This window comes from Rana temporaria, chromosome 5, assembly GCF_905171775.1.
Source record: "Rana temporaria chromosome 5, aRanTem1.1, whole genome shotgun sequence".
NCBI lineage: Eukaryota > Metazoa > Chordata > Amphibia > Anura > Ranidae > Rana > Rana temporaria.
Genome location: NC_053493.1, coordinates 38,781,092 through 38,807,180, shown reverse-complemented (window position 1 = coordinate 38,807,180; position 26,089 = coordinate 38,781,092). Strand labels below are relative to the sequence as shown.

Below are 26,089 nucleotides of genomic sequence, written 5' to 3'. Positions count from 1 at the left end.
GTTTAGAGAATGCGTACAGTCTGGCCGATTACTATACTTTACATTACATACAATAATCTAAAGTAATTAAGTGTGGGTGGGCAGCCAGTAATTAAAGGGAGGATGTACTTAGCTTGTGGTTAGGACTCATTTACAGGAGATGTTAACTATAAAAGTAAACAACCTTAAAGGCTGAACTAAAATTCTTATTTTATGCTTTCTTTTTCTTGAGAACTATACTCAAACTAAGGAATGCACATACTGAATTACAGAAAGCATCCAGGCTACCAAATATTAAAGCATATCTAAACCCACTTTATTTCCCATTTGGATAGAGTGGGGGGGGGGGGGGGTTGTTTGCCATCTGTGTGTTGTTGGAGAGACTTTAGTTCACTTCCTGTCCTGTAGACTCAACAGAAAACATGAAGAGAGGTTTTAATTCTTCTTTTCTTTATTCTAAAGTAAGAAAGCGTTTTTGCAGGAAAAACACTTTAATTTCTATGAAGGCATTTTATTGTGTTTAACCACTTACCCCCCGGACCATATTGCTGCCTAAAGACCAGAGTACTTTTTGCGATTCGGGACTGCGTCGCTTTAACAGACAATTGCGCGGTCGTGCGACGTTGCTCCCAAACAAAATTGGCGTCCTTTTTTTCCCACAAATAGAGCTTTCTTTTGGTGGTATTTGATCACCTCTGCGTTTTTTATTTTTTGCGCTATAAACAAAAATAGAGCGACAATTTTGAAAAAAATGAATATTTTTTACTTTTTGCTGTAATAAATATCCCCCAAAAATATATAAAAAAACATTTTTTTTCCTCAGTTTAGGCCGATACGTATTCTTCTACATATTTTCCTAAAAAAAATCGCAATAAGCGTTTATTGATTGGTTTGCGCAAAAGTTATAGCGTTTACAAAATAGGGGGTATTTTTATGGCATTTTTATTAATATTTTTTTTACTAGTAATGGCGGCGATCAGCGATTTTTTTTTCGGTATTGCGACATTATGGCGGACACTTCGGACATTTTTGACACATTTTTGGGACCATTGGCATTTTTATAGCGATCAGTGCTATAAAAATGCATTAGATTACTATAAAAATGCCACTGGCAGTGAAGGGGTTAACACTAGGGGGCGGGGAAGGGGTTAAGTATGCCTGGGTGTGTTCTTACTGTGGGGGGGGGGGGGGGGTGGCCTCACTAGGGGAAACACTGATTTTCTGTTCATACATTGTATGAACAGAAAATCAGCATTTCCCCTGCTGACAGGAACGAGAGCTGTGTGTTTACACACACAGCTCCCATTCCCCGCTCTGTACCGAGCGATCGCGTGTGCCCGGCGGCGATCGCGCCCGCCGGGCACACGCACGGGAGTCGGGGGCGAGCGGGGAGCGCGCGCGCGCGCCTCCGGCGGCGCGCACGCGCCCCCTAGTGGCGGCTATACGATAGGACGTATAGCTACGGGCTCTCGCCCAGGAGAGCCGACCTGCCGCCGTATAATGACGGTGCGCGGTCGGCTACTATTAATGATTTTTTTTATTAGTTGCAGTCTCCTCTCTGGAAATAGGAAGGGAAAGCTAGCATATGAAAAAGAAGGGATGCTAAAGTAGAAGTAAATGAAATGGAGGTGGGGAAGAGGAGCAGTGCCTGACTACCCAATACGCAGCATGAGCACCAGCCTACGTGCCAACGCTGTTTAAGGGCCCCTTGACAAGGGATCAAAATAATATTGATTTGATCTTAAAACAAAATAACAATGAAGCTTTCTTAAATTGCTTAATAATCAACTCAAAGAAGTGAATGTACGTGTAATGTACAGTAGTGATGGTCTTCTCCATCCAACGGCCAACATGCACACTACTTAGTTCAATGTTATCCACTAGAGCACAGAAGAAACTGGCAAGGGGACCCCAAGACCCCGTTTACACTGAAGCGTATTTCAGGGGCTTTAGCGTTAAAAAAGCACATGTAAAGCGCCTGAAAGAAGCTGCATCTGCAATCCCAATGTGAAAGCCAGAGTGCTCTCACACTAAAACGCCTGAAAAACGCCCCAGTGTGAAAGGGGTCTTGGCTTTAAAAAAGCGCCTGTAAAGCGCCTAAAAGAAGCGCCATCTGCAATCCCAATGCGAAAGCCCAAGTACATTCACACTGAGGCGCTGCACTTGCAGGGCGTAAAAAAAAAGTCCTGCAAGCAGCTTCTTTGCAGCGCTGAATACACATCTCCTAAAGGGACCCTTCCCATTGAGGTGCTTTTTTTTTTTTTACGCCAAGGCGCCGTAAAAACGCCTCAGTGTGAAAGGGGTCTTAGCGGAGTTTTACCAGCGTTTTTCCGGCACTGGCAGTGTGAAAGGGCTCTGAAAGCACTCGGGCTTTCACATTGGGATTGCAGATGAGGCTTCTTTCAGGCGCTTTTTATTTTTAAAGCCAAAGCACCTAAAATCCCCCAGTGTGAAAAGGGTCTAAGGCAGAGTTCCATGGACTCTAGGAATTGTCCAGAAGTTTCTAGGGTTTGCTTAAACAATGATGGTAAAAATGATAGACCCTTCATTTATTTGTAGGTGGGTAAACTTACCAAATCTACAGGGAATCAAATAAGTATTTTCCCCACTGTAGATCTATTTCAGATCTCTCCATGCCAGTTTCTATTTCAGAGAGAAACAGAAACTGGCATAGGTTCTGCAATTAAAGAGAATGTATAGAAATATATAGAAAACTAGCACAGATCCCCACCAGGTCCAGTCTGGTCAGGAGACACATCACATACTTGAGTATAAGCCAACCCAAGTATAAGCCGAGGCACCTCATTTTACCACCAAAAAATGTGAAAACTTATTGACTCGAGTATAAGCCTAGGGTGAGAAATACAGCAGCTACTGTAAGCGGAAAGAGGGTCAACAATGCCCATTTGCACGCCTCACTGTGCCCATTACCTCACTGTGCCCATTACAACCTCACTGTGCCCATTGCAGCGTACCTGAAATTCTTGACCGGCTGCGCCGCGGTCGTCCATTTTTTAAAACTCGCGGCTTCCCCCTGGTCCCGTCCCGTTCCGTGATAGGCGTTTGACACTGTGTTCAGTGTTCCGCCTATCATGGACGTTCTTTCATTCTCGGACACGGAGTTTCCCAGCAGACACTTTATTCAGTTTTTTCGCCAATCACGAACGTTCTTTCATCCTCGGACAAGAGAAGGTCCGTGATAGGTGGAACACTGAACACAGTGACGGCTGGGAAACTCACTGTCCAAGAATGAAAGAACATCCATGACAGGCAGAACAATGAACACAGTGTCAAGCGCCTATCACAAGAACGGGACGGGAACAGGAAGCCGCGAGTTTTAAAAAATGGACGCCCGCAGCCTCTCAGGTACACTGACTCGAGTATAAGCCGGGAAGGGTATTTTCAGCCCTAAAAAAAGGTCTTAAAAACTCGGCTTATACTCGAGTATATACGGTAACAAGTTTTAACCCTTATTCAATTTTTCCTGCATGATCAAGTCTCCACAGGGATTTCCCTACAAAGCACCAGTACAGAATCAACCAGCTTTACGTAGGTCAGACTAAATGTGTAATCCAATTGGTGCTTTGTGGAATTCAGTCTTTATTCCAGCTGGTGTTAAGGATTCATATATTCCGATTTAGAAGAAGTAGTAAGGAAATGCAGCGTAATGACTTAACCACAAAGCTAACAAAAGTCCGATAGCATTACATGGCTTCTTATTAACACCTACGCTGGTGCATCACAGAACAGCACAGCCTTTGTCTATGGAATATAATATCTGCACTAAAGAAATCTGAGAATTGAGCTGTGTGCAATGAAGGCCAAACCAGGAATCCATCACCTGAGAACACAATGTGCTGCTATGATCCAACAAGTCTAACAAGCGGATCTGGTCTCTATGGACTGCGCTCTGGCTCGGCATTCCAGTGCCAGAAAAAAAGCTGTAAGCACAACTGCATTCACAGCTAAAATAATCTTTTATTTCACCTGTAACCCAACATATACGACATATTAATAAAAAAATAAAAAAATGTAATAACAGAACACATTTTCCCATAACGGCAGGACACAGGATAGCTGTAGGGGCCTGTCACTTGCCACACTGGCTCAGCATAGGTCTAGCGTCCAGTAGAAAAAGCAAAATAACCTGGGAAGGTCATCTCAGAACCTGTACACAGAACTGATCAATCTCATTGACTAAAGCCTGTACACACGATCGGATTATCCTATGGGAATTGTGTGATGGCAGGCTGTTGTCGGAAAATCTGACCGTTTGTATGCTCCATCAGACAATTGTTGACAGATTTTCCGCCAACAAATGTTGGATAGCGTGCTTTAAAATTTTCTGCCAACAAATGTGTCTTGTTGGATTATCTGACCGTGTGTACACAAGTAAACAAAAAAGAAAAAAAACTCTGCGCTAAACCCACTCGCACTCGAAGAAAATTGAAAACAATTACCTAGTAAAAAAGTGATCATAAAAAAGGTGAAAAAAATATGTGATTGAATGAGAGATGCTGCTGCCTATAAGAGCTTAAATACCTAAAAACTCAAACGGACATACATACAGAAAATAGGCGCGTAATCCCAAAGGGTTTCGAGTGCAAAAAAAGTGAAAAAATCTTATGAATATATGTATATCTATAAAAACGTGTAACAAAGCACACAAAAAATTTATAAAAACCAAGGGTTAATGAGTGACCAAAAAACAGAGGTGTCTACTACTCAGTCCTTCGGACAAAATGCCAAAGTACAAACACGCATGCTCAGAAGCAATGCTAAGCATAGCACAACATTAGCAGAAGTTGCCCAAAGGGTGGCGCTAAAGAGCTGAAAAAAGGGATTTTTAATACAGCTTACCTGTAAAATCCTTTTCTTGGAGTACATCACGGGACACAGAGCGGCATATTCATTACTATGTGGGTTATATGGAGTACCTTCAGGTGATGGACACTGGCAATCTCAAACAGGAAGTGCCCCTCCCTATATAACCCCCTCCCATAGGAGGAGTACCTCAGTTTTGTAGCAAGCAGTATGCCTCCCAAAATGGTCCCCATAAGAGGGGTGGGAGCTCTGTGTCCCGTGATGTACTCCAAGAAAAGGATTTTACAGGTAAGCTGTATTAAAAATCCCTTTTTCTTTCTCGTACATCACGGGACACAGAGCGGCATATTCATTACTATGTGGGATGTCCCAAAGCAATGCTTACAATGAGGGGAGGGAGACATCTTCCCAAGACAAAAGGATTTAATTTAGAGATATACTTAAATCATATTAAATCCAACTTAGTTGAGAAAAAAATAATTTTTAATTTTAACTCAAAAGGGAGCCCCCGGAACCCGAGGGTCTCAAACTGCAGCCCGCAGCACTGCCTGCCCAAAGGCTGTATCAGTATTCCTTCTTACGTCCAACTGGTAGAATCTTGTAAACGTGTGGACCGAAGACCAGGTTGCCGCCTTGCCATAGAGATCTGGTGGTGTGCTGCCCAGGAGGCGCCCATGGCCCTAGTAGAATGAGCCTTCAATGATAACGGAGGAGGCAACCCCTTCAAGCCGTAGGCCTGAGTGATTAACTGTTTAATCCACCTCGAGATGGTGGATTTTGCAGCTGCCTGCCCCTTTTTGGGCCCATCCGGTAAAATGAACACCACATCTGTTTTCCGGATCTTCTCTGTAGCTTTAAGATAGGCCTTCATGGCCCTGACAATATCCAAGGTATGCAGCAACCCTTCCTTTTTGGAAGTAGGTTTAGGAAAGAAGGATGGTAATACCAAATCCTGGTTTAGATGAAAACTGGATATAACCTTTGGTAGGAAGGAAGGATGAGGGCGGAGAACGACCTTGTCCTTATGTAAAATAAGATATGGTTCCTTACAGGATAAGGCTGCCAGTTCCGATACTCTTCTGTCGGAAACTATGGCGACCAAAAATACTAACTTCCTTGTCAGTAAAACCAAAGGAATTTCAGCCAACGGCTCAAAAGGTTGTTTCTGTAAACTTGACAGAACAAGATTTAAATCCCACGGACAAAGCGGGGATTTAACTGGAGGATTAATACGTAAGACCCCTTGAATGAAGGTCTTAACCAGCGAGTGGGTGGCCAGCGGCCGCTGAAACCACACTGACAAAGCTGAAATCTGTCCCTTGATTGTGCTTAATGCCAGTCCTTTATCCACTCCTAGCTGGAGAAAACGTAATACTCTATCGATGGTAAATTTGCGAGAAAGCCATCGCTTGGACTCACACCAGCCTACATAGGCCTTCCAGACCCTGTAATAAATCACCCTAGAGACCGGTTTCCTGGCTCTGATTAGGGTAGAGATTACTTTCTGAGACAGACCTCTACCCCTGAGAATCAGGGATTCAGCTTCCAGGCCGTCAAATTTAGATGCCGTAAGGCAGGGTGGAGGATCGGACCTTGCGATAGCAGGTCTGGCCGTAGAGGAAGAGTCCAAGGGTCTCCCACTACCATCTTCAGGATTAGTGAATACCATGCCCTTCTGGGCCATGCTGGAGCTACCAGGATAACTGGTATGTGCTCCACCCTGATCCTGCGCAGCAGGCAGGGTAGTAACTGGAGCGGGGGAAATGCATAAAGAAGTTTGAACTGATGCCAAGGGCAAACTAACGCATCGGTTCCGCAGGCCCTGGGATCCCTTGTGCGGGACATGAACCTGTCTAGCTTCTTGTTCAGTCTCGATGCCATGATATCCACGTCCGGCACTCCCCATTTCTGGCAGAGTGTCTGAAAGACCTGTGGATGCAGAGACCACTCCCCCGGCAACAGAGTCTGGCGACTTAAGAAGTCCGCCTGTAGGTTGTCCACTCCGGGAATGAATATAGCCGATATGCAGGGCACATGGGCTTCTGCCCACAAGAAAATCAAGCTCACTTCTTTCTGAGCGGCTTGACTCTTGGTTCCCCCTTGGTGATTTATATATGCCACCGCCGTGGCATTGTCCGATTGTATTCTCACCGGGAACCCTTGTAGTTTGGACGTCCAAGCCCTGAGGGCTAGTCGAGCAGCTCTGAGCTCCAAGATATTGATGGGCAACTGCTTCTCTGCCGCTGCCCAAGTGCCCTGACGAGTGCAACCATCCAAAATTGCTCCCCAGCATATCAGGCTGGCGTCTGTGGTTACTATCTTCCAGGTCACAGGACTGAAAGTCTTTCCCTTGAGGAGATTCTGAGGGTTTAACCACCAAGATAGACTTTGCCGCACTCTTGGTGAGAGTGGCAAAGGAATTTCTAAGGCCTGAGGCCTCTTGCTCCATGCTGACAGGATGGCTGCCTGCAGGATGCGAGTGTGGCTCTGAGCGTACGGAACCGCCTCGAATGTGGCCACCATCTTGCCTAGTAGTCGCATACATAGGCGAACAGTTGGCCTTTTCTTTCTTAGAACTATTTGTATTAGCTCTTTGATGGCCTTGACCTTTAATAGGGGTAGGAACACCTTTTGTTGTTCTGTATCCAATCTCATGCCGAGATATTCCAGCTGCCTTGTGGGCAGGAATGCTGACTTGTCTCGATTTAGGACCCAGCCGAACCTCTCGAGGTACTGAACCGTGAGGGCCACTGCTCGTTCCAGGCCAGGAGACGAGTGGTCTACGACCAAGAGGTCGTCCAGGTAAGCCAGGACCGTGACCCCTTAAGTCCTTAGATTGGCTAGGATTGGGGCTAGGACCTTCGTGAATACCCGGGGGGCCGTAGCCAACCCGAAGGGGAGCGCCACAAATTGGAAATGACGCTGAGCCACCGCGAAGCGTAGAAATACTTGATGTGGCTGAAAAATTGGCACATGAAGGTAAGCATCCTTTATGTCTATGGACGCCATGAAGTCGTCCTTCTGGAGCACGGCGACAGCTGACCGAATAGTTTCCATCCGGAATGAGCGGACCTTTAGGTACGCATTTACTCCCTTTAAGTCCAAGATTGGCCTGACATCGCCGTTGGGCTTTGGGATGATAAACAGGTTGGAGTAGAACCCCAATCCCTGTTCCCGGACTGGTACTTCTACTATCACCTTCTGGCATAGCAGATGATTCAATGCCGCCATCAATGCGGCTCTTTTCACAGGGTCGCCTGGTACTCTTGACTCCTGGTAATGAGGAGGAGGGAATTTTAGAAATTCTAGTTTGTAGCCCGTGGTCACGGAAGACCGTACCCAGCAGTCGGGAATGCTGACCTCCCAAACCTCTGCAAAGAGACGCAGCCTTCCCCCCACCATCGTGGGTGGGGGCGCCCCTTCATAAGGCCGACTTGGGGGCTGGCTTCGCAGGCTTGCGGTACCACTGCTTCTTGCCCCCCGTGGCTTGGCCCTGCGGCTTATTGTTAAATCCTGATCTTGCAGGAGGCCGTCGATACTGTTTGGTATTAGAGGGCCCCTGCCCCGGGGAGGGCTGGCGCTTAAATGCGGGCCCTCGGGCCTTCTTCTTGACTGGCAAGAGAGTGCTTTTGCCGCTTGATATAGTCTGAATATATCTATCCAGATCTTCTCCGAAGAGACGTCCTCCATGGAAGGGAAACCCTACCAGGAGTTTTTTGCACGGGGGCTCAGCCTCCCAATTCTTCAACCATAAGAGCCTTCTCATATGGATTAGAAATAAGGATAAACGTGACGCCTGCTGGATGGAGTCCTTGATAGCATCCACCGTAAAGCGTATAGCCCTGGGTATATCCGAAAATAGTTTTATCTGATAATGCTTGGGCAACTTCAATAGCAGCCACAGCGGGCTGAACTATCGCCCCTGCTGAAGTAAAGGAGGCCTTAAGTAATGTTTCCAAGCGTTTATCAACCGGATCCTTAAACACCTGTAAGTTTTCTACAGGGCAAGTTAAAGATCTGTTCACACAGGAGATGGCTGCGTCCACCGCCGGGGGCGCCCACCTTTTGGAGAATTTCTCCTCCATAGGATATAAAACAGAGAATTTTTTAGGTGGTAAAAAGACTCTATCTGGCTTGATCCAATCCTGAAATATGACATCCTCGAGTAGAGGATGGACCAGAAAAACTGCGTTGCTTTGAGGCGCTCTTAATGAGCCTAAAGCTGAAACCACCGATACTTGAGGTTCTGGTATGGGTAACTTAAATGCCTCATGGACCATGTCCGTTAAAGCTTGAACCCACAAACTTTCCCCTTGGGAGGTTGAACTAGACTCCTCAGTATCCGGATCCTCGATCTCTGAACCACCCTGGTCCAAAACGTCAGGATTATCCAATTCCCCTAGGGAAAGGATCTCTGAGTCTGAGGGTTCCTGCTCGGGTGACGGAGACCTAGTCCGCTTTCTACCCGATATAGCCTTAGCTATTCTTTTTGCCATTCTTTTCTCTAGTTCTCCTAAAGAAACAGCAAGCACCCTCTCAGTGACAAAGCCGGGGTTGGACTGAACTGGACCAGCCCCAGCACCAGATCCCCCAGGTCCCATCAGGGCGTGCCCTGATATGTCCTGTGGGGAGAGCAGCGGCATAGCCGTGTCTGAGCCCTCGGATTTTGCAGGGGAATCCCCACCCTTTGTACCCTCTGACCCAGAAGCCATGGTACAATACCGAGGTACACCTGCTATCACCCAGCCACAGACGTAGCTAAGGGGATCTGCCGGTTTGGGAACGATAGAGACTAACGCCCAAACTGAGAAGGGAGATCAGAAGTACTTTCCCTTTTTTTTCTTCTTTTTTCTTTTTTTTTTTTTTATTTCTTTTTTTTTTTTTTTTTGAAGAGGAAAAGAAAAATACTCTGTCTCCTAATAAGTATTGCCAATAGCCATCTGCTGAAAAAAAGGAAAAAGAAACCTATCTGTAGGTTTGACAGTCTATTCTTTAGAAAAATACTGTAATCTTTCCTTCCGCCACTGGGTGCCTCAGTGAGCTCCGCTCTGCGTCCTCCTCCTCTCTAACTCAGGAAGACACTGAGCTTTTGGCAGCTAATGGAAGGGCCTCCCCTTCCTATATGTAAATCGCCGCCCACAGGTTTGCGCCCCCACCCCAGCCAATGGCGCGAAAAAACGTTCATATCTCGGGCACGCGCGCCCGTCGGGGGGGGCCATCGCACATGGAGGAGGACGGAGCGGCGCAGCACCCAGGCAGGTAAGCCCTCAGGTAGGTCACAGACCTCCTCTTAGCATGGGAAACACGGCTCCTGTATTTCACAGAGATCCCACACCTAGCGCAGCAGACCTAGCTAAACAACACTTACCAGGGAGGACACCTATCACTGGGGGAAAAAGATTTGAATCATCCTGTCTCTGACCATAGACATAGTGATTCCTTGCCAATGCAGAGCATACCCAGGCATGACCCCCTGTGCACCTCCCTCCAGGGAATCTGCTAAGAACCAAGTTCCGCAGGCTCCCCAATACTTACCTGCTCCATGCCGCAGGACTTTTGCACAGCAAGAGGTCCAATCTTCCCCCATCTCCGTGGGTGGCGTCTAGACCTTCAGGCCCTGGGTTCCTATGAAGGAGCCACTGTCCTGGGCCCATATAGCACCCTGGCAAACAGGAGCTTTAGATGCCCAAGGTTCTAAGTCCTGGGCCCAGGGTCCAGCTCTCTAAAAAGAGAAGCGTTATGGGCAAACCCCATGGCTTTGGGGTCCGGATACTGTCCACTTTAGCACTGAGGCCGTTGGACAGATCCGGTTAGCCTGCCTTGATCCCAAGGATGTGGAGGCAAAGCTAAACCATGACCAACACCTAAGACACTGGCGAAAAAACTGAGGTACTCCTCCTATGGTAGGGGGTTATATAGGGAGGGGCACTTCCTGTTTGAAATTGCCAGTGTCCATCACCTGAAGGTACTCCATATAACCCACATAGTAATGAATATGCCGCTCTGTGTCCCGTGATGTACGAGAAAGAAAACCACGTAGTTTTGTGTTTGTTGGCTGACAATTCTTTGCCGTTTGTATGCAAGGCAAGTTCACGGCCAACGCCCTTCAGACAAAAGTCCTACGCTTTGTCCGATGAAAATCCGATCGTGTGTACAAGCCTTTGCATTGGATATCTATTGAAGAAGGGCCAAGACCATATTCCTGAGCTGTGCTTAGCAGTAGCATGATGTTTAGAAAAACACAAACACACAAAAGCAGCGCTCAATGTAGATGGCATACAACTTTAAAGTCTTGTATAGGGTAAAATAACATTGGTGTAGCACATGGCCACTGGTAAGCGGGGCGCGTTCCGATGACGTCAGCGATGGCAGAATGGACGAAGAGTGGCAAGGCAGCCAATGGGGACCCAAACGCACTGGTATGGCGTCAGCAGTGGCGTTGGTGTAACCAAATGAATAGAGGAGATGCAAACAGGACTCGGACAGCAGTGGCAATCGTTTTAACTCGAACGGAGGGCCGTGACTGACATGTTTTGCGTTACTACGCTTTTTCAAAGTCATCTCTTTTATTACACCACAACCATTATTTTATTATTATTATTGTGTGCATTTTTAAAGTGTTCGTTGCCACGTGCTACACCAATGTTATTTTACCCTATACAAGACTATAACGTTTTATGCCATCTCCATTGAGCGCTGCTTTTGTGTTTTTTGTGTTTTCCTATCCATCCTTCCAGTGGTTTGCAGCTGAACTGGTTATTAGTTTCCTTGAACTCTACAGGTTGGACATTGTCACGCTTAAGACTGTAAGCTTGCAGCGCCTACAGGATTTTTTGTTGATGTTTAGAAGCCAGTATATCAGACAAGGGAAAAATTCCATGGTGGAAATGTTTGCACAGGAGCTGCAAATGGAAGCTGATCCTAGCAGTAGCAGATGCACTAACCTCACCAGTGGTCAGTTTATAGCACACTTTTCTTACTAACACCATTATTAGTAACCACTGCCCAGGGGAGGGCTGGCAGGGGGGGCAGAGTGGAAATCTCCCCCCAGGCTGGTGACACTATGCACAGCCACCGGCCGCCACCGGCCGCCACTACCAAATGCTGTTTTTGCAGAGCAGGAATAGACCTGCTGGAGCTCTGTTAACACAGGTCACGGCCGCTGCTCACCTGCCACTATGCAGCCGTGCCTGTGTCAGCTCCGAGGTAGATGGCTGCAGAGCTGAGCTATGTCTCGTCTCACACATAGCTCAGCCTCAGCGCACACCAGCGCTGACATCCCCTTCTCTCTCTGCACAGACACGAGGACTCTGATGTAAGGGGAGGCTCTGTGCAGACTCTGATGTAAGGGGGGCCTCTGTGCGGACTCTTGTGATCCTGAAAAATCTTAGACTGTTTTCCTCGATCCATCACTTTTGAATGAATGAAAAACTTATATAGCGCGGCACATGCGAACTGAATCGCCTCTTTTCCATGCTCTATGGGCCACTTGACTGGACTTGCCCCCCAGGCCTAAGGCTGCCAGCCCTCCCCTGCCACTGCCTTTGCCCTTACACCTTTTTATACATGAAAAGGATTTCCAAAGTAGTATGGGTTAGCTAAAAAAAAAAAAAAAGTAATGCAATGCTACTCAATCTAAGCTAACTGGAACCCCAGAGTGATTCATTGGACAGGGACTAAGTTGGTGTAACACTGTTGTAAATCAAAGGAATTTCTCATAAAAAAAAATAACCAGAGAACCTTTAAAATGTAAAAAAAAGCCTAAAGCTTCAATTGATGCAAAAGGCATAATAATACACTATATTTTACATTTACCCGATACAGGCTGATGTCACCACGTAACCAGAAGTGACCCACAAGTCCTTGTACCAGCAAGAGTTGTCTTTTTTCTGTGTAATCACTCTATCATGCGTGGGAAGACACAGCAGATATGGAGTACCAGAATACAAGCAATTTATGACTTCTCCAATATTAGGGGGCATATTAAATTTGGTAAGCCTGTAGTTTGAACCACCTGGTGGAAGTTTCCAGGTCTGCTGTGGCACCCTTTTCAAGAAACTTTGGTGGAATTTCCCATTATAGTTACACATGTGTAGACTTTCACATTACCTTTGGGACATTACATTTTTTATTTTCTGATATTTATAAGAGATTTTTATTAGAGATTTCGGGCGGACCAGATGGTCACGAGAGCCTCTATGATCGTCAGAGGCCGGGCGCGATGATGTTATGACGTCACGCCGGGGAGCTGCGGTGGCTCAACGCGATTGGCACTGTGCTGACAAGCCATTCACCTCTGCAGCTAGAGGTTCGGATCCCGGTCTCGGCTTCATGTGAATTGAGTTTGGTGGTCTCAGCCCGGCTCCCGGTGGGTGTGCTATGCAAGGTAAGCCTGCGCTTAGTACGCTCACCCCCCTCCCACAAAAACCACCACACCTACACACACACTCTAAATTGGGTTAAGACACGCACTTTGACCACGCGGTCTCTAAAAGAGAGGCGAAGGACTAATGGGGCTGGTTGAGCGGGCTAATCCTCTCACTCCCTTATAGGGAGTCCCTCTGCCCTGTTGGGCTTCAAAGCGGAGCAGGTAGGGTGGGCTGTGTGGGAGGACCCCCTCACACACCCGCCATTGCCACCCGGGGCATGGAGAAAGGTGGCAGATTGCCTCTGGGGGAGGCCTGCCTACTCCCAACTCCTGCAGTCCGGCTCCTCTCTCGAGTACACGCACAAAATACACAAAAAAAAAAAAAAAAATGACGTCACGCCGGGCCTCTGCATTCAAACAAATGGCACCGCCTCGGCTGGAAAGTCATGATAGATCTTTTAATTTTAGGCTTCCCAGCCTACAGGGGCGATGTGGGGTCTTAGTGACCGCAGATTTCATCACTGTAAAGAGGACCTGTCATGTCATATTCCTATTACAAAGGATGTTTACATTCCTTGTAATAGGAATAAAAGTGATCAAAATTAATTTATTTTTACAAATTGTCAAACTAAAAAGTAGAATTAACAATTTTTTTTCGTTTAACTGCTTGCCGCCCGCCGCATGCAGATATACGTCTGGAGCATGGCACGGGCAGGCAAAAGGACGTCCCCTTTAAGAAGCGGTTGTTGCGGGCATACCTGCGACCGTCTCACGGAGAGATAGAACGGGGAGAGGTTAGTGTAAAAACAACATCTCCCCGTTCTGTCTAATGACACTGTCACGGATCGTGTTCCCTGTCATCGGGAAAGCGATCAGTGACGTGTCGCAGCAAGTCATGCCCCCCTACAGTAAGAATCACTCCTTAGGGTGGGGATATGCAATTAGCGGACCTCCAGATGTTGCAGAACTACAAATCCCATGAGGCATAGCAAGACTGACAGCCACAAGCATAACACTCAGAGGCAGAAGCATGATGGGACTTGTAGTTTTGCAACAGCTGGAGGTCCGCTAATTACATATCCCTGCCTTAGGGAACACTTAACATCTACAGCACCACCTAGTGGTTGACCCCTTCACTGCCAGTGTCATTTTCACAGTAATCAGTGCACTGATCGCTGTAAAAATGAAAATGGTCCCAAAAATGCGTCAAAAGTGTCCGATGTGTCCACCATAATGTCGCAATCACGATACAAATCGCAGATCGCCGCCATTACTAGTAAAAAAAAAAAATGATTAATAAAAATGCTATAAAACTATCCCCTATTTTGTAGACGCTCTAACTTTTGCGCAAACCAATCAACAAACGCCTATTGCGATTTTTTTTTAACCAAAAATATGTAGAAGAATACGTATCGGCCTAAACTGAGGAAAAATTATGTTTTTTTATATCTTTTTGGGGATATTTATTATCACAAAAAGTAAAAAATATTGAATTTTTTTCAAAATGGTCGCTCTATTTTTGTTTATAGCACAAAAAATAAAATCCGGAGAGGTGATCAAATACCACCAAAAGAAAGCTCTATTTGTGGGGGAAAAAAGGCCGCCAATTTTGTTTGGGAGCCACGTCGCACGACCGCGCAATTGTCAGTTAAAGCAATGCAGTGCCATATCGCAAAAAGTGTCCAGGGTCCTTTAGCTACAAAATGATCCGGGGCTTAAGTGGTTAAAGTGCCCCTGTCCCCGTATGCTCGCACGCAGAAGTGAACGCATACGCAAGTTTCGCCCACATATGAAAAAAGGTGTTCAAACCACACATGTGAAGTGTCACCGCAGACGACAGAGAGCAATTATTCTAGCCCTAGACCTCCTCTGTAACTCAAAACATGTAATCAGTAAAAAAAATAATAAGCGTCACCTGTGGGGATTTTTAAGTACCGAAGTTTGGCGCCGTTCCACGAGTGTGCGCAATTTTGACGCGTGACATGTTAGGTATCTATTTACTCGGCATAACATCATCTTTCATATTCTGCAAAAAAATTGGGCTAACTTTACTGTTTTTTTTTTTAACCACTTAAGCCCCGGACCAATATGCAGCTAAATGCAGTGCGGTAATGAGGTGTTTTTACAATTTGGCACTGCGCTGCTTTAACTGGTAATTGCGCGGTCATGCAATGTTGTACCAAAACAAAATTTGCGTCCTTTTCTTCCCACAAATAGAGCTTTCTTTTGGTGGTATTTGATCACCTCTGCGGTTTTTATTTTTTGTGCTATAAACAAAAATAGAGCGACAATTTTGAAAAAAATTCAATATTTTTTACTTTTTTCTATAATAAATATCCCCAAAAAATATATAAAAAAATATGTTTTCCTCAGGTTTAGGCCGATACGGATTCTTCTACATATTTTTGGTAAAAAAAAAAATCACAATAAGCGTTTATCGGTTGGTTTGCGTAAAATTTATAGTGTTTACAAAATAGGGGATAGTTTTATTGCATTTTATTATTTTTACTACTAATGGCGGCGATCAGCGATTTTTTTCGTGACTGCGACATTATGGCGGACACTTCGGACAATTTTGACAAATTTTTCACAGCAAAAAATGCATTTAAATTGCATTGTTTATTGTGAAAATGACAGTTGCAGTTTGTGAGTTAACCACAGGGGGCGCTGAAGGAGTTATGTTTCACCTAGTGTGTGTTTACAACTGTAGGGGGGTGTGGCTGTAGGTCTGATGTCATCGATTGCGTCTCCCTATAAAAGGGATCACTCGATCGATGCAGCCGCCACAGTGAAGCACGGGGAAGCCGTGTTTACATACGGCTCTCCCCGTTCTTCAGCTCAGGGGAGCGATCGCGAGGGGGCGGCTAGAAACGAATAGCCGCCCCCTCATCCCGGATCGCTTCCACACGATTAACGACCGCCGTGTGTACCGGGGGGGGGGGGTGCCCGATCGGACCCCCGACCCACGTCTAGGCAGCGACGTGCGGGCACGTCGTTCTGCCTGTCCGTGCCATTCTGCCGACGTATATGTACATGCGGTGGTCGTTAAGCGGTTAAAGCGCGAAACTGTTTTGGTCTTTCCAAAAAAAAAAAACGTGTTTTGAAAAATTGCGACATAAAAAGTTGCAAAAAAACATATATAATGTTTGGGGGTTCTATGTAATTTTCTAGCAAAAAAAATATGATTTTTACATGTAGGAGAGAAATGTCCGAATTGGTCTGGTTGGCAAGGGGTTAATTGAACAAGCTGAAATTAGAAGCTGATTGGCTACCAGCACAGCTGCACCAGGTTTTGCCCTCTACAGTTTTTGTAAATCAACCCCTTTGTGCCATCAGGTAGCCATCTCATAACCCACAGGAGTCGTTATAGCGAGTTTGTAGGGCTCAGTGTGATGTAGAAGGGCTCTTCTTACCTTGCAGTATCGTAAAGACTCCATCAGTGTGAGAAAACCAACATGTGCCTGACTGTGGATACCGAGCAGCTCTGGGAAAAAGAAAAGAAAAGGATTAATGTAAAGTTGACAGAGTATCTGAATGAATCAAAAAGTATGCTTCAGGGATGGAGAATTTCATTCTAAACAGGGAACAGCATTTTAAAGCGGTATTAAACCCCAAACCAAAAATGTCATATTTTGCAGCTCATCAATCTTTAGATGTGGTGGCTGCATTAGTTGGCTTTTTTTTTTATAAGCAGCTACAGCAAATAGTTGTTGTTTTTTTCCTTTTGGGGTGAAAGTTTTACATATACAGGCATACCCCACTTTTAAGTACACAATTGATCATTGTAAGCAACCCTGTCAGTAGTAAATGGTTTGACTCAATCCTCCTAACTGATTGAATTTGCAGGAAAGCTTGTTCTGTTGGAAACCAACAGACTTACTGGCTAGATTACAAAGTGAGAATAAAAGAAAGGAAGCCTAAAAAAAGAAAATGAATGCAGACACCAAATTGAAGAATTGGTAACCTGCTCCCGTGCTCGTCTCCAGGACTTTTACAGAGCCTCTCCAAGCCTATGGAACTCCTTACCCCAATCTGTCTGTCTATCTCCTTCTCTATTATCTTTTAGAGGATCCCTGAAAACCCCTCCTCTTCAGAGAAGCCTATCCTTCCCACACCTAACAACTGAATTTTTATTTGAGTCCATCTGATCATCCCCCACAGCTAACTACCCTTTGTTCCACTTGACCCTCCCTTCTAGATTGTAAGCTCTAACGAGCAGGGCCCTCTGATCCCTCCTGTATTGATTTGTATTGTGACTGTACCGTCTTCCCTGATGTAAAGTGCTGCGCAAACTGTCGGCGCTATATAAATCCTGTATAATGATAATATTATATTAAAGGTTTTCTTTTTGGTTTAATATTTCTTTAAATTGACATAACCTTTCTGATTGGATGCTACAGCCAACACCACATTCCTCACACCAGGCCTCTGTGCGAATAGTGATCACTATTGTAATGATAGTAGAATGGAGATGAGCATGCAGCACACTGGACAAGCAGATGGCCTTGCATGTAGCAACAGTGTGGGTCCAGTCTAGTGCTGGGGATCATACTGTGGAGGTGCCATAGCAGTGTAGCTTCAACCAATGAAATGTATTATATAAATATTATATATACAGTGCCTTGCGAAAGTATTCGGCCCCCTTGAACTTTGCGACCTTTTGCCACATTTCAGGCTTCAAACATAAAGATATAAAACTGTAAAAAAAATATTTGAAGAATCAACAACAAGTGGGACACAATCATGAAGTGGAACGAAATTTATTGGATATTTCAAACTTTTAAAAAAAAATAAAAAACTGAAAAATTGGGCGTGCGAAATTATTCAGCCCCTTTACTTTCAGTGCAGCAAACTCTCTCCAGAAGTTCAGTGAGGATCTCTGAATGATCCAATGATGACCTAAATGACTAATGATGATAAATAGAATCCTCCTGTGTGTAATCAAGTCTCCGTATAAATGCACCTGCACTGTGATAGTCTCAGAGGTCCGTTTAAAGCTCAGAGAGCATCATGAAGAACAAGGAACACACCAGGCAGGTCCGAGATACTATGTGGAGAAGTTTAAAGCCGGGTTTGGATACAAAAAGATTTCCCAAGGTTTAAACATCCCAAGGAGCACTGTGCAAGCGATAATATTGAAATGGGAGTATCAGACCACTGCAAATCTACGAAGACCTGGCCGTCCCTCTAAACTTTCAGCTCATACAAGGAGAAGACTGATCAGAGATGCAGCCAAGAGGCCCATGATCACTCTGGATGAACTGCAGAGATCTACAGCTGAGGTGGGAGACTCTGTCCATAGGACAACAATCAGTCATATACTGCACAAATCTGGCCTTTATGGAAGAGTGGCAAGAAGAAAGCCATTTCTTAAAGGGTCACTAAAGGAAAAACATTTTTTAGCTAAATAGCTTCCTTTACCTTACTGCAGTACTGGTTTCATGTCCTCATTGTTCGTTTTTGCTTTGAAGTAGCTGTAATTCTGCTGTGATCTCCACACTTCCTGGTTGCCTGTTTCCTTATAACCATCATACTGGGAGATTTTCACGGTGGTCTAAGCTGTCATTACTGTGTGTCTAAAACTCCTCAGAACCAATCAGATTAATTTTAAAAACAAAACACTGCCCTGGATTTGTTGTTTTTGTTCTGTGAGTCTTCCCGACTCACCTCTCACCCGGAAATTCATGTATGTACCTTTAAAACCGAACGTGAAACTAGAGGCACATTATATGATAGATTAAATTCAATTTTTAATCATTTTTAAAAGGAATCAGTTAATTTTTATGTCTCTATACCCAATAAACAGTAATTTCAGCAAAAACATTTTTTTCCTTTAGTGACCCTTTAAAGATTTCCATAAAAAGTGTCGTTTAAAGTTTGCCACAAGCCACCTGTGAGACACACCAAACACGTGGAAGAAGGTGCTCTGGTCAGATGAAACCAAAATCGAACTTTTTGGCAACAATGCAAAACGTTATGTTTGGCGTAAAAGCAACACAGCTCATCACCCTGAACACACCATCCCCACTGTGAAACATGGTGGTGGCAGAATCATGGTTTGGGCCTGCTTTTCTTCAGCAGGGACAGGGAAGATGGTTAAAATTGATGGGAAGATGGATGGAGCCAAATACAGGACCATTCTGGAAGAAAACCTGATGGAGTCTGCAAAAGACCTGAGACTGGGACGGAGATTTGTCTTCCAACAAGACAATGATCCAAAACAAAGCAAAATCTACAATGGAATGGTTCACAAATAAACATATCCAGGTGTTAGAATGGCCAAGTCAAAGTCCAGACCTGAATCCAATCGAGAATCTGTGGAAAGAACTGAAAACTGCTGTTCACAAACGCTCTCCATCCAACCTCACTGAGCTCGAGTGGTTTTGCAAGAAGGAATGGGCAAAAATTTCAGTCTCTCGATGTGCAAAACTGATAGAGATATACCCCAAGCAACTTACAGCAGTAATCGCAGCAAAAGGTGGCGCTACAAAGTATTAACCTTAGGGGCTGAGTAATTTTGCATGCCCAATATTTCAGTTTTTTATTTTTTTTAAAAGTTTGAAATATCCAATACATTTCGTTCCACTTCATGATTGTGTCCCAAAATTACAGTTTTATATCTTTATGTTTGAAGCCTGAAATGTAGCAAAGGGTCGCAAAGTTCAAGGGGGCCGAGTACTTTCGCAAAGGCACTGTGTGTGTGTATATATATATAAATATAAATATATATATATATATATATATATATATATATATATATATATATAAAAAAAATCGGTTCCTTTATTAGTCCAAAACCCAAACAAACTTAAAAAATAAATAAAATAAAAGGCCAGTTTCTGCGGCATTTTTATATCCTTAATCTCCTGCTCAATGCTGGATTTTAGCTTTAAAGTACAAAAAAAAAAAACATGTTTTCCTTGCAGTGGGGGTGTGCCAGCGCTGCAAGGGTCTACTGCTTGGTTTTGTCTGGGGGATTGGAGAGATGAGATACACAATATTGTCAAAAGTATTGGGACGCCTGCCTTTACACGTACATGAAGTTTAATGGCATCTCAGTCTTAAAGAGGATGTCCAACTGAAAAAAAGATATTAAAAGCCAGCAGCTACAAATACTGCAGCTGCTGACTTTGAATATCAGCACACTTACCTGTCCTGGAGTCCAGCGCCGTCCGCAGCAGATGACGAGTGATAGCTTGTCACTCTGCTGCCCCCACCGCCATCCTCGGTGAGGGAACCAGGAAGTGAAGCGCTCCGGCTTCACTGCCCGGTTCCCTATGGCGCATGCGTGAGTCGCGATGCGCCGTGCTGACTGGTTCCCGCTGGGCTCTGGGAGCCGAGTGTTTCCCAGAACACAACGGGGGGAGGAATCTGACGTCTTGAACGCAGTCTACCCGCAGACTGTGTGGCCGGAAGTGGGTGCAAATACCTGTCTTTTTGACCCCAGATCTCATATTTAAGAGGACCTGTCATGCTTTTTTTTTCTATTACAAGGGATGTTTACATTCCTTGTACTAGGAATACAAAAGTGACACAATTTTGAGAACAGTGTAAAAAATAATAAAAAGGTAAAATAAATAAGAAAAAAAAATGCGCCTGGTCCCGCCGAGCTTGCGTGCAGAAGCAAACGCATACAAGAGTAGAACCTGCACGTCGCCTATGGAGATTTTTAAGGGTAAAAGTTTATCACCATTCCTTGAGCAGGCTCAATTTTGAAGCGTGACCTGTTGGGTATCAATTTACTTGGCGTAATATTATCTTTCACAATCTAAAAAAAAATATTTGGGCCAACTTTACTGTTGTCTTATTTTTTTATTCAAAATTGTGTTTTTTTTTCCCCAAAAAAAAGTGCGTTTGTAAGACCACTGTGCAAATACAGTGTGACAAAAAGTATTGAAACGACCGCCATTTTATTCTCGAAGGTGTTAGAAAAAAATATATATAATGTTTGGGGGGTTCTAAGTAATTTTCTAGCAAAAAAAAAGTCAACAAATCTCAGAAAGAGGCTCAGTCCCTTAAAGCGGAGGTTCACCGGTAAAATCCTGTTTTTACCCTTAAATTGATGCTCATTTAGTCTAGGGGAATCGGCTAACTGATTTAAAATCCGAGCATTACTTACCGTTGTAGAGAGCGATCTTCTCTGCCAGATCCGGGTATGAGTCTTCGGGACTGGGCGTTCCTTCTTGATTGACAGTCTTCCGACAGGCTTCCGACGGTCGCATCCATCGCGTCACGGTTTTCCGAACGAAGCCGAACGTCGGTGCGCAGGCGCAGTATAGAGCCGTGCCGCCGTTCGGCTTCTTTCGGCTACTCGTGACGCGATGGATGGGACCGTCGGAAGCCTGTCGGAAGACTGTCAATCAAGAAGGAACGCCCAGTCCTGAAGACCATACCCGGAAGCGACGGAGAAGATCGCCCTCTACAACGGTAAGTACTGCTCGGATTTTAAAACAACTAGCCGATTCCCCTAGACTAAATGAGCATCCATCTAAGGGTAAAAGAGCAAAAAACATCATTTATCGGTGAACTCCCGCTTTAAGTGGTTAAGGATGCAGCCTCTAAAGATTTCAGGACTGAGCCCTGAAAATGCCCCCAGCTTTGCACTGAGTAAACTAATGACAAAAATCCAAGTGACTTCAAAAAGGATAAAAGAGATACAATGTACACAAATCTCTTATCTCCTCCATCTTCCCTGGAATATTACACACAAACCTCATTAGGACATAAAAGGAAGAAACCTTTTAATAATTGTAAATACAAGCGGTGAAAAATGGCCTAAAGGAAGAAAAGGTTTTCTCTTGTTTTGCAGACCTATAAAAGGGCTCAGAGGGGTCAGCCAGCCCTGGCACAAGGCAATGCGTTTCTCCATCTCATCCAATACAATTCACAGGATGGAAAGGAGCAAGACGTGACTGACACCTACTGGACAGATCGGTATAAGGCACAGTGAAGAATTTATATATTTTTTTTGGGAGGGGAATCAACATATTATTATTATAAAAGATTTTGCAAAGGATTTTTTAGAGTGGCAACAGTTTGCGCAGCACTTTACAAAATAAAGTAGGACAGTTACAGAATTAAAAACATTTTTCTGCAGGAATTTGCAGCGGTTATTTTGTTTTCTGTGTGACGTGACACACAACTGACGTGAACAGAGCACATGACTGACACATGTGAAAACTGAGGTCAAACTGCATAAAAATTCACTGAAACGTGCATAAAAACTGATGTACACTCGTGTGTCTCTGTAAGTGAAATCTGCAACGTTTTCCCATCCGTTTTCATTCACATATGCCGGAAAAAATGTTTTTTCCTTATACAGTGTGCATTGTTAACTGAGGCAGATATTACTAGCAGACCGTCACTGAAAAAAAAAGGAGGAAGCAGAGTCTTCATATGTAATGAGCAAGTATGGCTGCCTCATGCCTTACAGAATTACACACATGTATTTTATGTGATGGACAAAGTGGTACATAATTGTGAAGTGGAAGGAAAATGATAAATGATACAAATAAATATGTGAAAAGTGTGGGGTACATTTGTATTCAGCCCCCCCCGGAGTCAATATTTTGTAGAACCTCCTTTCACTGCAATTACATCTGCAAGTCTTTTTGGGGATGTCTCTACCAGCTTTACACATCTAGAGAGTGACATTTTTGACCATTTTTCTTTGCAAAATAGCTCAAGCTCTGTCAGATTGGATGGAGAGCGTCTGTGAACAGCAATTTCCAAGTCTTGCCACAGGTTCTTAATTGGATTTATGTCTGGACTTTGACTGGACCATTCTAACACATGATTATGCTTTGATCTAAACCATTCCATTGTAGCTCTGGCTGTATGTTTAGGGTTGTTGTCCTGCTGGAAGGTGAACCTCCTCCCCAGTCTTAAGTCTTTTACAGACTAACAGGTTTTCTTCTAAGATTGCCCTGTATTTGGCTCCATCCATCTTCCCATCAACTCTGATCAGCTTCCCTTTCCATGCTGAAGAAAAGCTTCCCCACAACATGATGCTGCCACCACCATGTTTCACAGTGGGGATGGTGTGTTCAGGGTGATGTGCAGTGTTAGTTTTCCGACACACATAGGAATTTGCTTTTAGGCCACAAAGTACAATTTTGTTCTCATCTGACCAGAGCACCTTCTTCCACATGTTTGCTGTGTCCCCCAGATAGCTTCTCACAAACTGCAAATGGGATTTCTTATGACTTTCTTTCAACAATGGCTTTCTTCTTGCCACTCTTCCATAAAAGGCAGATTTGTGGAGAGCACGGCTAATAGTTGTCCTGTGGACAGATTCTCCCACCTGAGCTGTGGATCTCTGCCGCTCCTCCAGAGTTACCATGGGCCTCTTGACTGCTTCTCTGATGAATGCTCAACTTGCCCGTCCTGTCAGTTTAGGTGGACGGCCATGTCTTGGTAGATTTGCAGTTGTGCCATACTCGGATGATGAATTGAACAGAGCTCTGAGATTTTCAAAGCTTGGGATATTTTTTTATGACCTAACCCTGCTTTAAAAACTTCTCCACAACTTTATCCCTGACTTGTCTGGTGTGTTCCTTGGCCTTCATGATGCTGTTCGTTCACTAAGATTCTCTAACAAACCTCTGAGGGCTTCACAGAACAGCTGAATTTCTACTAAGAATACATTACACACAGATGGACTCTATTTACTTATTAGGTGACTAAAGGCAATTGGTTCCACTAGATTTTAGTTAAGGTATCAGAGTAAAGGGGGCTGAATGCAAATGCACACCACACTTTTCACATATTTATTTGTAAAAAAAAGTTTGAAAACCATTTATCATTTTCCTTCCACTTTCCAATTATTTACCACTTTGTGTTGGTCTATTACATAAAATACATTTACATTTTTGGTTGTAACATGACAAAATGTAGAAAATCTCAAGGGGTATGAATACTTTTTCAAGGCACTGTAATTTCTTGTAGAATAGATGAAAGAAGGGTTTTCTTGGGTTTTATTGCTTTTTGCGGCTTCATTGGGGAGATTTTCCCTAACTTTTTATTGTGATGACATTGGTATCATCTGGAGAAGAAGAAAAAAAGACCAACTTCGGGCACAATACATTTTCCAGAATCAAAAGCCGTTGTAAAACGCTGACACAAAAAATGAACAACGCATATCCCTCTATAGCAAGGGTCTCAAACTGTCGGCCCTCCTGCTGTTGTGAAACTACAAGTCCCATTAGGCATTGCAAGGCTGACAGTTACAAGCATGGCTCCCTCAGGCAAAGGCATGATGGGACTTGTAGTTTCGCAACAGCTGGAGGGCCACCAGTTTGAGACCCCTGTAATATAGTGTGTACTTGCCTCAATCCAGAGCACCAAGTGTCATTACTCTGCTAGCAGCATGAGTCACCTCTGAAAAAGTATTCCTGACACCAAGGCAAAAGAAAAAGGTGATGGGGGAGAGAGCTCCAGTACACAGCCTGTGATTGACAGCCTCAGCTCTGTTCCTGTGTGATAGGGGGTTGTCCCTTCTCTTTAATCAGCTCTCTGCCCCCTGCTTTCTAAAAGCTCAGACAAGATGGATCAATTCTGCACTTTGAACAGCTGTAGAGGAGAGGGGGCTGCAGATAAACAGGCACAACAATGTAAACGGATTTGTCTCAAGAGACCACTCACTTCACTAGGTATACAAGTACCATTACAAATGCAAACTTTGCACAGATTGACTAAGTAATGGGGAAAGGTTTTTGACTGGCTCCTTAACTGGTTGCCGACCAGCCGCCATCGTTTTACGGCAGCAGGTCGGCTCCCCTGCGTGAGAGCACGTAATACAACATCAGCTCTCGCGCAGGCCACTAGTGGCGCGCTTGCCTCAGACTCCTGTTCCCGGCGGGCGCGATCGCCGCCGGGCACACGTGATCGCTCATTACAGAACGAGAACCGGGAGCTGTGTGTGTGTAAACACAGCTCCCGGTCCTGTCAGGGAGAGAAATGCTGATCTTCTGTTCATATAATGTATGAACAGCGATCTGTCATTTCCCAATGTCAGTCCACCGCCCCCTACAGTTAGAACACACCCAGGGAACATACTTAACGCCTTCCCCACCCCCTAGTGTTTACCCCTTCACTGCTAGTGGCATTTATATAGTAATCCAATGCATTTTTATAGCACTGATCGCTATAAAAATGGCAATGGTCCCAAAAATGTGTCCGAAATGTCCGCCATAATGTCGCAGTACCGGAAAAAAAAAAAAACGCTGATCGCTGCCATTACTAGTAAAAAAAAAATAATAATAATAAAAATGCCATAAAAAATGGATTTTTAATACAGCTTACCTGTAAAATCCTTTTCTTGGAGTACATCACGGGACACAGAGCGGCATATTCATTACTATGTGGGTTATATGGAGTACCACATAGTAATGAATATGCCGCTCTGTGTCCCGTGATGTACGAGAAAGAAAATACCTCCTATTTTGTAAACGCAATAACTATTGCGCAAACCAATCAATAAACGCTTATTGCGATTTTTTTTAGACAAAAAATATGTAGAAGAATACGTATCGGCCTAAACTGAGGAAATTATTTTTTTTTTATATATTTTTGGGGGATTTTTATTATAGCAAAAAGTAAAAAAATATAAATTTTTTTCAAAATTGTCGCTGTATTTTTGTTTATAGCACAAAAACTAAAAACCGCAGAGGTTATCAAATACCACCAAAAGAAAGCTATATTTGTGAAGAAAGAAGGACGCCAATTTTGTTTGGGAGCCACGTCACGCGACCGCGCAATTGTCAGTTAAAGCGACGCAGTGCCGAATCGCAAAAAGTGCTCTGGTCTCTGACCAGCAATATGGTCCGGCGGTTAAGTGGTTAGGGACGCAATGAATGAAAACCTGCATTCAGTTTGGATAGTTCGACTTTTTCAGAGATAAGTGAGCTGTGGTGCACC

The 26,089-nt window shown here is 44.4% G+C and overlaps 1 protein-coding gene across 1 annotated transcript in view; it reads right to left on the bottom strand.

Moving 5' to 3' along the window:
* MINDY3 (MINDY lysine 48 deubiquitinase 3) overlaps nucleotides 1–26,089 on the bottom strand; it is a 263,254-nt gene that overhangs the window by 138,531 nt on the left and 98,634 nt on the right. The window contains exon 10 of the mRNA XM_040352409.1: nucleotides 16,585–16,655. Within this exon, the coding sequence (XP_040208343.1) occupies nucleotides 16,585–16,655 (71 nt within the window). The remainder of the gene's footprint in view (nucleotides 1–16,584; nucleotides 16,656–26,089) is intronic.